At 32.4% G+C, this 13,821-nt stretch overlaps 2 protein-coding genes across 3 annotated transcripts; one reads left to right on the top strand and one right to left on the bottom strand.

The window, feature by feature from the left end:
* On the top strand, positions 1,079 to 6,399 carry LOC109330192 (malonyl CoA-acyl carrier protein transacylase-like). 2 transcript variants are annotated; one of them, XR_002105639.1, is made up of 11 exons: positions 1,079 to 1,443; positions 1,954 to 2,039; positions 2,135 to 2,201; positions 3,679 to 3,821; positions 4,890 to 4,938; positions 5,042 to 5,179; positions 5,291 to 5,371; positions 5,452 to 5,628; positions 5,714 to 5,800; positions 5,972 to 6,118; positions 6,312 to 6,399. XR_002105639.1 is itself a non-coding variant. In XM_019564264.1 (10 exons), the coding sequence occupies exons 1-10, from the start codon at positions 1,165 to 1,167 to the stop codon at positions 6,032 to 6,034; spliced, it is 1,170 nt and encodes a 389-aa protein (XP_019419809.1). In that variant the 5' UTR covers positions 1,079 to 1,164; the 3' UTR covers positions 6,035 to 6,399. The 2 variants fall into 2 exon arrangements, 1 of the variants encoding a protein (XP_019419809.1); XM_019564264.1 differs by having other exon boundaries at positions 5,972 to 6,399.
* Positions 7,691 to 8,705, bottom strand: LOC109329414. Its single transcript, XM_019563079.1, has 3 exons — positions 8,672 to 8,705; positions 8,422 to 8,628; positions 7,691 to 7,986 (listed from the first exon to the last, which is right to left on the bottom strand). Exons 1-3 carry the CDS (start codon positions 8,703 to 8,705, stop codon positions 7,691 to 7,693), a joined length of 537 nt encoding a protein of 178 aa, XP_019418624.1.

Raw genomic sequence — 13,821 nt, forward strand, 5'->3', positions numbered from 1 at the left:
TATATATATGATGGTTTTTTTTGTTAACTTACTTTTTTTGAATTTTTTACTTCCCATTTTACCAAAATCATAACTACCTTTCTCATCCTTTTTACTCTTCCACTAAACACCATAACTCTTGACATTTAACTTATTAAAACTTTTATATAAAACTTGACATTTGTGTATTATTTATTTCGTGAATTGTGTAATTAAATTTAACATCTTCTATTTATTTGTGTCATATGATTTTTTAATATTTATATTGATTTTTATATTGTATTTATTTGTGTGTCATACCCTTTTCTATAATTTACTATGTATAAAATAATCTTTCTACCTTATCTACACAAAACAAATTAGTTTATATCCAAACATAAATGAATTATAATTTTAACAGATTATAACCTTTCAGTTTATAATCCCATAGTTTATCATACCCATAGTTTATCATACCCATGTTATATTATTCTAGAAAAACAATTTAAATATGAGAAATGCAATATATAAACTCAATAGAGAGTGAAGATTTAAGAATATAACATGTGGTAATTGATATGATATTCATAAAATTTATATAAAATTTTTATTTTGTACCCCTAATAATCATTAAATAGTTATTAGATGCTTTTTATGTTATTGTGTGTTCTGTCGAGAAAGAGACAATATAAAAATAAGAGAATTTGTGGAAGATTAATGATATATTAATATAAAAAATGAAAGCAACGAAAACAATGTGCAAAAGTTTATAGAAGTTATTAATAATATAAAAATATGTTTGAAATATAAAAATTAATAATATAAATATAAATAAATAAATAAATATAAATATAGATATTAGTGCTAAACTTTTAAAAGAGAATTAGCCCACATAATTGTAGAAATTTCCATTTAAGATAAGATTATCTCCAGTATAAAAATACGTAGAGTAAACAAAAAAAAAGAAATTTAGATATCAATACCGAACTCTTGGTAAGGAGAATCTATTGTACTCTCATTCTATCTTGTTTCTTAACTTTTTATCTTATTATTTTTATCGTACTATATTTCTTAACTTTTTATCTTATTATTTTTATCGTACTATATTATAAAATTATGGTAGTAAAGTAGTTGGCCGGTTCCTTCGGTTCCATCCAACATCTTCGTAAACTCCGTCTTCACAAAACCAAACTGCTATATACCCAAATGCAAGCTTTGTTTCACCATTCCTTTCTCTTTCGCAGTCCTTGTTCCATTTCACATTCTTCTTCAATCTCAGCTATGTCTTCCTCTCTCACTCTTCCTTCAATCTCTTTCAACAAACTTCATTCTTCTCCTTCCTTAAATGGATTTTCTCGAAACTTCTGCTCCAGTAACCAACGATCTAGGGTTTCCATCAGCGTCTCTGCAGGATCTCAAGCTTCCGTCAATGATGCTCTCTTCTCTGATTACAAGGCCTCTAATGCTTTTCTCTTCCCTGGTCAGGTACTCTTTCAGAATTTTGGTACTACCAACTGTATCTTCTCACCCTTTGGTAAGGAACTACTCTCAATAAGTGTTGCTCCCAGGAATCGAACCTTTGACCCTTTTGGTCATCCTGGGATCTAGTGGGTCTTACAACACTAGACCAAAACCTTGTTGGTGTACTTTATCTATCTGAAATGGCAACATTGTTGAGAATTTGGGATTTTTTTATTGGGATATTGGAAGTAATGTCCTAAACTGAAAAAGTGAAAAATGTGATGCAAATTGAAAAAGCATTCATTAGAGTTCAAATTTAGAGAAATTTACAACTACATGGCTTGAGATTTAACTTAATTATATTACACACCCCTTTTGTTATAGAAATTACATCATTCTAAAGTTATAATGTTATACATTCCAAGGTGAGTGTAATTATTGAAACAAAAGGGGTGACGAGTCTAATTCCCTTAAACTTTAAGGGAGGTGATTGTAATTATCTCAAAAATCTAATTTTGATGCGGTTGATTGCAGGGTGCACAAGCGCTTGGAATGGGTAAAGAAGCTCAAAATGTGCCTGCTGCTGCAATTTTGTACAAGAAGGCGAATGATATCTTGGGGTAGTTCTAACTTTAAGTTTTTAATATTTTATATATACTTTTTTAAGATTTGACGTTTTTGATTGTGATTGCAAGTATATGTTTTGTGTATTTAGATTTGATCTTCTTGATATATGCATCAATGGGCCAAAGGAAAAGTTAGATTCAACAGTTATTAGCCAGGTATCCTTTTTTTTATATTCTTTATTTTTTTATATTTTTAGGCACATATTACCTAGGTGTTCCACTTCAATGCTTTAGTTAAGTACTGTAGAGAGGGGAGTTCTTGTTTCTCCTTTTGCTTTCAATGGCAAGTGTTATCTCATTGCAAATAAAATGATGAAAGTGTCATAGCTTGTTGTTTTTGTAGCACTCACCTTTTCACTACCGGAGAGGATACTTACTCGTTTTTTTGGGTATAAAGTTAACCAAATAGGCTATAATTTACCTTAGTTATATACGATATCTAGTCTCCATTCTATAATTATGTTAGTTGCACACTTTTACTGCAAATGACTCTCATCCTTCTACATTGTTCCCAAGAAGGATCTTAGAATCCTTTTTCTACATCCCAAAAGGACATGTAAAAATGTTTGATAATGTTTTGGTATTTCTTTGTTTTTATATATATAGCTTGTAATTTTGATTGATAATTAAATCGAAACCACCTGTAATTTATATTTACGTTGCTAATAGCTAACTATATATTCATTATATTGTTTATGATACTCTATCTTAGGAGCACATCTTCTGAACCATGGTATGTGCCACTCCAGTGTCATGAGTTGTGATTGTTCATAAAAAAAATTAATTTTTAAATTTTTAACTTAAATACATTTATTTCAACCAATCACAGCTTATGGCACATGGAGTGACATAAATTGTGGGACAGAAGATGTGATCCTTATATCTTCAGTTAGGAAAGAAACCTAGGACTGCTTTTACTTGGAAGTCAAAGAAAATATTAAGGAAGCGTGTCATCAAGTAAGACTGTTACTTTTGTGTTTTATGTGCTGCATAAACTAGTTTTCTGTAAATTTGCATGCTGTTTATGAATGGATGATTCATGCTTTCTAATCTAATATAGATAATTTAAAACTGAAGGTTACTCTAGTATACCAGAGTGTACTGTGTTATGGAGTTGGCTTATGTGCGTAATAATTGATTGAGACAATTTCAGTTTAATGATTGGACATTGTATAAATGGATATTGCTTCTTGTCTGATCACTTCAGTATCAAGCATAAAGACTGCTTTCAACCTGTGCCTCAAGCAATTATGTTTTACCCAATGAAAAATATCCAGTTGTCCTAAATTTTTAGCTATTAATTTTGAAAAGTAAGAAAAGAGCCAAGAAGCTATATCAAGTGTCACTATTTCTATGGGAACTACTTGATAATGAGGTTGAATCCCACCTAGGACACTTTACCTGCATTTTAGCCTACCATTCCCCTCCTCAATACCAGGTCCTAGACCTCCTGTTTAATCAAAATTTATAAAGTAGAAAAGAAAAAAAAAGAATTTAACAACTTTATTTGAAAAAATGATCTTGTTTTGGTTATGGTATTTTACTTTCATTGGTCCATTTTTCATGTAATTTATATTGCTTATAAAGATTGCTATAGAAGTAATGCTTGCCATCTGATTCTCTACTTCTTTAGCCTGCTATTTACGTCACAAGTCTTGCTGCTGTGGAGCTACTTCGTGTGCATGAGGGGGGCCAGCAGATTATCGATTCTGTTGATGTTACATGTGGTTTAAGCCTGGGAGAATATACTGCTCTGGCATTTGCTGGAGCTTTCAGGTGATTTGCCAAATAATGACTACTTTTTATTACAACGGATTTTCTATTGTTTTCCCATTCATCTAGTTGGGTTTTTTCATATGTTGCGGCATGTATCACTCAACTATAACACATGCAATGTTGCATGGGACCAAATATTGGGCGGTGAACTGTCAACAGGTGAATGGACTCAATGTAGCATATATGGGAAAGTTGCACTGGATGAGTGGACGGAGTAGACTAGATATGATTAGGAATAAATACACTGATTAAGTGGATGAGTGGACTAGATATGATTAGAAATGAATGCACTGATTAAGTGGATGAATGGACCGAGTAGAGTAGATATGATATCACCTGCCTGAGTTGATGATTGGTTCGAATTTAATTACACTGATTAAGTTATCCAAAATGTACCAGAATAGGACAATGGAGTGACATTGGTGCAAAATTTATATAACCAATGGTGCAAAAATAATAACTATAAGGGTAATACATACAATTCTTTTCCAGGGTGTGCATGTGCACAACCTGCCTTGTGTGTTGCTCCGCCATTGTCAAGTGGGGTATGGAGATGGTAGATGTATGCATCTTTACCATTACAAGCAAAGAGGCTGATTGCAGGATTTGAATTCATGACCTCTAAGATACAAGGCAAACAACTTTTCTGCTGCATCAAGACTGACCTTCTTTTTAGCCATGAAACCTATGTACCATAATATTGACCTACACCTCTATGTTGAAGTTAAGTGGCACCAGAGAAATGAAGTGGATATGTGTCAGGGACCCAACTTTGGATTTTATGAGTCTGAATATTAAATGTGAATTTTTTCATCTTACTTTAAATATGATGACAACTTCTTAAATGAATTTGTTGTTGCTAGCCTATGCCCTGTGGGAAATTACCGTCTATTAGAACCATTATTTGCCACCTTTCAGTATACATAGAATGGAGAATTACCTAAATTGTGTAATTTTAGAGATATAACTTGTGTGATTGAAATCCTTAGAGTGTTATTGTTTGAAGTTCATTTTTTTTCATAATTGGCATGCTATTAACTCGTTTATTTAATTTGATTGATTTCTAAGCTTTGAAGATGGACTCAAGTTGGTCAAGCTGAGAGGTGAAGCCATGCAGGTAAGCAAACTCTGCTAGTTGGTTTCTTTTCTGACATTATCAATTTTATTGATTGTAATTTGTATTTCTTGTGAATGACCTTTGTCCTTTATCCTTTATCCAGGATGCTTCCGATGCTGCTAAAAGTTCCATGGTTTCTGTGATAGGACTTGATTCTGAGAAGGTCCAGCAATTGTGTGATGCGGTCAATCAGGAAGTTCCTGAAGCTGAGAAGGTTCAGATTGCCAATTACTTATGTCCTGTAAGACTCTCCTCTATCAGTCTTTTAACAAGCCCAGAGGCCTAAATTCAGTCTTCTACTTCTAAACTTTATGATGAATAGCTTCTATGGAATGTTTTTTATTCTTGGTAGGGAAACTATGCCGTCTCTGGAGGCACTAAAGGAGTAGAAGTGCTGGAAAGCAAGGCAAAGTCTTTCAAGGCTCGAATGACTGTATGAATTTCGGTACCCTTGTCTTCTCTTTCCAGTGCCAACTTTCTTCCATGAAATAATGCCATTTCCCAACTTGGCAGGTGCGGCTAGCTGTTGCTGGAGCTTTTCACACTAGTTTTATGGAACCGGCTGTCTCAAGATTGGAAGCAGCATTGGCAGCAACAGAAATCAGAACCCCAAAAATACCAGTCATATCCAATGTGGATGCACAGCCACATGCAGATCCTGACACAATAAAGAAGATATTGGCCCGTCAGGTATGCCGGTGATACTTGTTTCTTTAATTCTGTTTATCATGAAGACATGATTCGAAAATAATTACATCTGTAATAAAATTCGCAGGTTACTTCACCTGTTCAGTGGGAAACAACGGTGAATACTCTTCTAACCAAGGGGATGAAGAAAGGTTATGAATTGGGACCCGGAAAGGTAGAAAACTTAGAATGCAAATACTAGTTATATGATAACCAATATTTTTGAATGGCCATTGGTCACTAACACTCTAAATCGAGTCGTCTAGTTTTACTAACCCGTAGCCAAAATTTGGGGCACAACAACCTGCTACTTTTTTCTATTTTGACTTATGTGGATTCTTTTCAGGTCATTGCTGGCATTCTCAAGAGAGTGGACAAAGCTGCTGTTATTGAAAATATAGGTGCTTGAGCAGGACCTTGCTCCTTCTGTGCCTTCCACTGATCACTTTTTTCATGAGAAGAAGTGGGTGCTCTAAATTGATATCACACATGAACTTGAAGCATTTGTAAGCAACCAGCAGCTACTGTCAGATTTGAGTGCCAATTTTGAAGTTAATATTTAATCGAATTGACAGAGTGAATTAGAATAGTGGTTGTACCTGGTGCCAGCATTTTTCGGTTTATGTAATCTTATTTATAATATCCACCTAATCAACTTTAGTGTGTTATGGAGTTAAGATCTATATACTTGTACCAAATGTAGCATTATTTATGTTCAATAAAACTTGGAAGAAACAATAGGCTCAGACAATTGTTAACTTGTTATTTGGATCACATTCCTGAAGAAATTTTCTAGAATCGATCCTCACGTTACTCTTTTATAGTTCTCCTATGCATGTTTATACGACAATAAAAAACATAAGGGATAATTTATTCTTCGTCAGACTTGAACTTTATCACTTATTTCTTGTATAATTGTTCAATAAGTGTCAAATTAGTAATTACTAACTATTTTACAAATTTTGATTCTTTTAATTGATCAATAATGTAGAAGTTAATTTTGTGATTTAATTTTTCCAAGTACTCTTCTTTAAGCCCTGTTTATTCACATACTAATTTATTGGTAATCTTGCCCAAACATTCATGAATCTTCTAGAGAAAGAAAAGTCAGTACAATCATTCATAAAAAACAAAATAATCATCACCTCCTTAGAAAGTGATATATATATTTTTTCATACTATCTCATGCCTTCTTCTGAATGTTCATTCTAGGAATTTAACATGACCTTAGACCAACATATTATTGGGGTAAAAAGTGATATATATATGTAAAAAATAGGGATGACAAAAAACCCGTACCTGTGGGTACCTGCAGGTAAAATCCGTACGAGCATGGGTACGGGTACCTGCGAATTTTACAAACGGGTTTTTTAAAATATCTGTAGTACGTACTGGAAGATATGGTATCCTGCACGCAGGTATCCGTTATTTATGTGGTTACTATATTACCTTTAATTAAAAAACATTACTCCGACCTTCATTTAACTATGTACATCTTTTCCTTTTACTTTATTTACATCTTTTATTGAATTTGGTGATGAAACATCCTACAAATATCATTACGTGTAGCAACACACATGTCTTGCAAAGAAATATATATTTTTTTTAAGGAAATAGTAACAAATCACACAAATAGAAAATTCCAATAAATTTAGCATTTTTGCTAAATGTTCAATCAAAAACGCACAAAATAATCAAGTTTCATCTCACGCAAAACATAATCGAAGTAGGAAGTTAGAAATTCATTAATAACATAGGAAACCCGCAAGTTCCCATTGTACCGCGACTGCCCAAAAACACTCACAAAAAACCCACGCGGTAAGATGCAGGTATAGATAATGATCTCATATTTTAAAACGGGTAGCGGATAACTATCACCGGTGTCAGTTGCCATCCCTAGGAAGAAAGTGTTATCATGTATCATTTTCCAATAGCCAAAAAGAATCATCCTGCCAATAAGAAAGAGTGACATACATTATGCATATTCTTCCCAGAAAATACACAAATTCTTAAAATGAGAAAACATGAGTAAATATTATTATGTGAGCTGTTAAGCTTCAAGAGTTCAAGTGTTTGGTGTCTGTCTCAATCTGTGAAGCTGATCAATCCAACAGTCCTCCGGAACCTCAGCAACCCAATCGGGAGCCACTCCACCAAACGACACTCCACACATTGCTTCCATCACCCTCGTGGCATTCTCCACTGTCAACGGTGCACTCCTCTGATTCTCCTCCTCACTGAACGCCCTACGAATCGAAGTCTCTCTCATCCTCTCTTCATCTTCTTCTCCTTCCTCTTCTTCATCGCTGATCTTTTGCTTAACGCTGTCGTTTAGATCCAGGTAAGAGATCCCGTTCTTTGCTACATTGTGATCGCAATAATGCTTTGTTTTGTGTAGAGAAGAAAATAGGATGAGAGAAGATAGAAAGAGTATCGATGGAAAGAAAGAAATGAGAAAATGAGTTCAATGTAATGGTTATTGTTTGGTAGAAAAGAAATATGAAAAAATTACAAGAAAGAGAAAATGTGTTTTACAAAAAACTCAAATTTTACCCTTTTAAATAATAATGATGATTTAATAAAGTTAAAGGTACTATTTGAAATTCAGAAAAAACTCTCCCTTTTACCCTTTCTTCTCACATGAGAGAAGAAAATAAAAGTCGGTGAGTTCCACCATTTTTATTTTCTTTCTCTCCTTACTCTTTCCTATCAAATGAGAGAAATATTTTATTTCTCCTTTAATTCTTTTTCCATTCTCTTTCTTTACTAATTCTCTCCAACCAAACAGAGGCTAACCATTTGGAAGCTGGTGGAACTCGACGTGGTGCTCTCCGTCCGAGTTGTCGTAGTTGTCTTCCACAGCTGATATCGGTTGGTAATGTTCCGGCGACTCATTGGAATTTGCGTCCGAATCACTTTCGTTTCCGTTTTTTGTGGATAGAAGAAAAAAATATGGATTTAATTTATAGAAACAACAGAATAATTGTTTCACTCTTTTTTCTCCTGAGAAAATGAAAAAAATAAGATTATGTACAGATTCATTTACCTTGGACAATATTAATGGAGGTAGGAGCATTCATTGCTGAATAGAGATTGAAAAATAGAGCAGAACTACAAAGTAAATAACATAATTTTAGTATTATGTGTTAAAAATGAGGTTGAGCCATTAATTAATCAAGAACTAAGAAAGATAAAGGAATGAGAAAGAGAGTTTAAACTGAATAATATTTCTCAATAATGAATTGCATGAATTACAAAGATTAGGGGAATACCCTTTATATACATCAACAATTAAAATAGAAAACAAAATCTGTTAACCAGATAATTGATTAACTCCGTTGATTAATTAATTATTGCATACAAAGTTCACATTAACAAACTAAACTAACTCACCAAGACAATCAATTAATTACAGTGTTAATGGATTAATTCTTATACAATTAATTAATTAACTATAGTATTAATCAATTAGCTCTTACAGAATCTCACGCATTCTAACATCCCCGCAAGCTGGAATGTATTAAGCATTCCAAGCTTGAAATAAGTGTGTTGGACATCATACATACTCTAATATCTTCTCTTGCAGGTGAGCGAATCTTGATATCTCAGTCTTGAAATATGAATGTGGTGAAACATTACTGACGCTTAACCACCATAGGTAGAAGCAACTTCATTCAAAGCTTAATCATCTATCTTGAGAGAAGCTTAACCAACCAAACCAATCATAATGGATGAAAGAGAGAAAATGGATCTTAATCTTAATCCTAATATGATGCTTTATGAAGAAAAAAATACACACTATAATAATGTTGTGTGTTTAATGAGAGAAATAGAGTAATAAAGAAAAGAAATAATCGAGGATAAAAGACGAAGAATAAGAAAAGAATGTAAAGATTCTTGGATATGATAAATTGGTCATAGTACTCCATTCTTGAAGAGTTGAACAATTCACGTCCCGCAAATTCCACTAAAAACCTTTGAACATAAAGAGGTGCTCCAATTGGTTGTAGCTCCTTCACATCAACCTTACCATCGTGTTCAACACAATCATTTCAAGCTTGGAATGATGGAGCCATAGGCGGAAGCTATCAAAATAATATGTATGCTCTAATACCATGTTAAAAATGTGGTATGAGCCATGGATGAAACTTCTTAATTAATCAAGAACTACGAAATATGAATGAATGAGAAAGAGAGCTTAAACTGAATAATATTTCTCATTAATGAATTGCTTGAATTATAAAGATTAGGAGAATACTCATTTATATATAATAACAATTAAAATAGAAAACAAAATCTGTTAACCAGATAATCGATTACCTCTGTTGATTAATTGATTATTGCATACAAAGTTCACATTAACAAACTTAACTAACTAACTAACTCAATTAATCGGTTAACTACAATGTTAATTGATTAACTCTTATACAATTAATCATTTAATTCTTATAGAATCTCACATATTCTAACATTATGACTTCTTAATACTATAAAAAGTTCTAAAAATTCCAATATTAGTTTTATACTCCAAATTTACATTATTAGTGAAATCTCATTAAACAACCAATCAAAAAAGTCTTACTATTACAAAAAAAAAATGGTTGGTTGAACAAGATAAGTTTTATCCTTTCATCACAATAAAAGCGAACACAAGGTCAAAACCCTATCACACAATTAATGTTTCGCTACAAAATAAAAAATTAACAAAATACGAACATAATTTTCTTAAACATTATATTTTTAGTAAATTACACTGACACTCATCAGTTTTAGTGAAATTACATAAACTACTATTCACTTTTTTATACCTATACTAACCCTCTAATTTTTATACTTTCATTATACTGACCACTCATGCATGAGAAATAAGTGTATTCTTTTAAAAAATGTGATAAATGAAATTAAATTAAACAAAACATGATATAATGTGGAGACAAGTCCAAATAATATACAAATCAATGTATCTTTATTATTTTTGGTTACAAAATGCATCAAAAATTCTAAAGAAATATTATTTAAATACTCTTATACTATATCGTAACGAACCAAAAATAATAATGATGTATTAGATCATATATTATTTGGACTTGTCACCATAATATACTATATTTTGTTTAACTAAATTGCATTTATCACATTTTTTGTTTAAAAAGATTACACTTATTTTTTCGTGTAAGGGTGATCAGTATAATGAAAGCATAAAAATTAGGGGGTTGTGTAGGTGTAAAAAATTAATAGATGATTTGTGTAATTTCTCTAAAACTTAGGAGGTGTCAGTATAATTTACTCTTATATTTTTATCTCGAAAGTGCCACATTTTAGTATTTTTCAGAAATGGTCGACTCCTAGGGTCATGTACATATTTGACGTATTTTTTTGGTTTCCCACAGGTATCTTCACACTGGAGGCAATCATGTTTGAGCCAGGAACATCCACAGATATGTGGGCTAACTCTCCTAACGGATATTTTTTCACGTGTTTAATTCACGTTCTACCATGATTACTAATTTTAAGTAGAAAAAAATATATACACCGACAACATAAGAAATATAAAATTTGTGTTATTACTGTATCATTTATCATTCAAATTTAATTACCATTGACTTTTTAAATATAAATAATACAATTAAATGATGGATAAATGTATAATTATATGTTGATAGTACATCAATATTATAATCCTATTTATATATATACAACATTACACACCAATAAAAAACTTTGCCTGTTGAATCAAATTACTCAAAATTAGACACTTAGACTTTTTTTCTTCACAAAACAACTATCTAGAAGGCTTATAGCCTTATATAAGGTAGTTCAACTCACAACAAACATGCCAAGCTCTTCATCTACCCTAGTAATCGGTGCTTTAAATTACAGTTTTGAGTATTGTGATTGTGATCATTTAACAATTGTTGTTGGGTTTATTCATGTGAAGTCTCACATTGGATATACGGGGAGGAGTGAAAGAGTTTATAAGAAGGAAAGACCCTTAGAGACTCCCCGGTCGCAGTCTGGTCCAATAATTGCAATATGGATTACAGCTATTGTGATGTGAATAATTTTGTTATTAAAAAAACATTTTTAAATTTGATGTAGTCCATTTGGAGAGATCCGTAATTCAAATTACTACATGGTGCATTATATGAAGCCAAAACAAATTGATTGCAAGGTTAATATTCTTTTAGACAAATTCTGATTAAGGAATTCTAGGCACATTCTGAGAACTGAATGCACAATCAATATCACAGCGAGTGACATGTCTATGTGCAATATTCATCACTAGCTCAGAAGCATTTTTGTCGTTTTTGTTAACTTTGAAAAGCATATAATAAACATGTTCTTAAAAAAGTATAAAGTGCACTTTTCACCAACAATAAATAAACACCCTCATAAATTGGTGCTTATATGTTTCAGAACCAGATTTAGACACATACACAGTAGCAAAGGATAGTCAAAGGGATGCAAATGGTTCAACTGTTCAAGTATTAAACAACTCAAAGCAAACACACCATCAGCATTTTCACTAAACAAAATATTTGCTTACTGTTTCTGCCATTATTAAAGATGTTCCTTTTTTTCCAGCTTGAAAGTGGATATGGAAGAATGTGATTAAGGGATAAAGAGTGGTTCAGTGTACGAGGCTCCTACTTAGTAAAGTTTAGGGAGAGTAGATGTACGCAACCTTATCTCTATAAGCAGAGAGACTGTTTTAAGGATTTCAATCTACAATCTCATAGTCACCAAACAACAACTTTACCATTGCATCAACCTAAGTCCTCTTATTTGCTTCAGGAATATGCACATAAAATGAATTATGCAATGATGAGGAATCAGTACAATAAAGTTGAAGTATCAGATCATTTTCATGTACAATTGACACTTGGGGGGTTTAACTAAATTGTAGGCGCAACAAAAACAAAGGAACAGAGATAACAGCTGCTAAACTGCTTTATTCTCTATACACTATACAGTCAAGTGCTTGTTACGTAGGCTGATGAATCAATTATGGACATGAGAGTCAGGGATTTTGCTAATGTGTCAGGGGCAATTAAGGAAGATGACAATGATAATTCAGTTAAAGGAACAAGACTAGTGATGGGTAATACGGAAACGAAGGATTGTAGGAAAAGTGCAAGGCTAAGGACAACCAAAACTCACCTGAACGATTTTTATTAGGGTTGGAAGTAATATAAAATAGAGTAGAGGCAAGAGAAGAAAGGCAAAAAATGTGTGATTGAATTCTTCTCTGTAGTCCCTTCTTCTCTGTTACTATTTCATTGTTTCATATATGGCTATTTCCTTTTCCATTAAAAATGACTTCTCAGCTTAGTTGATTAATGAAGATTTTCAGTGAAGGAAAAAATCTATGCTATGCAAGTGAGTAAGTTTGGTACTTTGGTGTCCAGGAAAAGAAATCCAATGCAAGCATGACTGAGTTTGGTGTTCAAGATAGGCTTGAAAGTTACAATCTGAAATACAGCAAGATCCATTCAAGGTAGAAACTGAACACACCATATCAATTGTCAAAAAAGGAGAATTTGCAAATCTTTCGTTAAATTATTAGGAAAATCATCTTCCAGCTCATAATCAATAAATAATTAAATACACTATTATCAAAACTATAGCTTTCCAACTATTAGAAATTGTAAATAGATAGAGAAACATTCCAATAAAATGGATAAACAATATTTAACAAAAATTCAGATAAGTAAGCTGTCATACAGGAACCTAATTTCAAATAGGTGAAATCAAACTTTCAAGGTAATCAATGTCATATATCCATTCTATGCTACTGGAAATTTTAGGACGAACAACTCTATTGTTTTTATAGTTGTACTTAATCGCCTGCAATTTACCAGAGTATCTAAGCGTTATGAGGATATCACCATTCTCATACAAGCGTAATGGTAATAGTTGTGAAACATGTAGCTTGAAACGAATTCGAAGATCTTGATAACTAACTTTCAGTAATTGAATCCAAGATAGAACTCCAGATTCCGTTGTTTTCCATACAACAAAATGAGTTCCCTTGTAATCATAAGAAAGACAAAGGCCGTCCCTCAAAACTCCAAGAGATAAAGATGGTTGGCTCACTGAAATTTCATCACTTGGACAAGGAAGCAATGATTGTGAGGCTGTTTCCTTTCCAAGATCAAGAGAAACAATCTAACTTTAAGTTTTTAATATTTTATA

This window comes from Lupinus angustifolius, chromosome LG16 (genome assembly GCF_001865875.1).
Source record: "Lupinus angustifolius cultivar Tanjil chromosome LG16, LupAngTanjil_v1.0, whole genome shotgun sequence".
NCBI classification, from domain to species: Eukaryota; Viridiplantae; Streptophyta; class Magnoliopsida; order Fabales; family Fabaceae; genus Lupinus; species Lupinus angustifolius.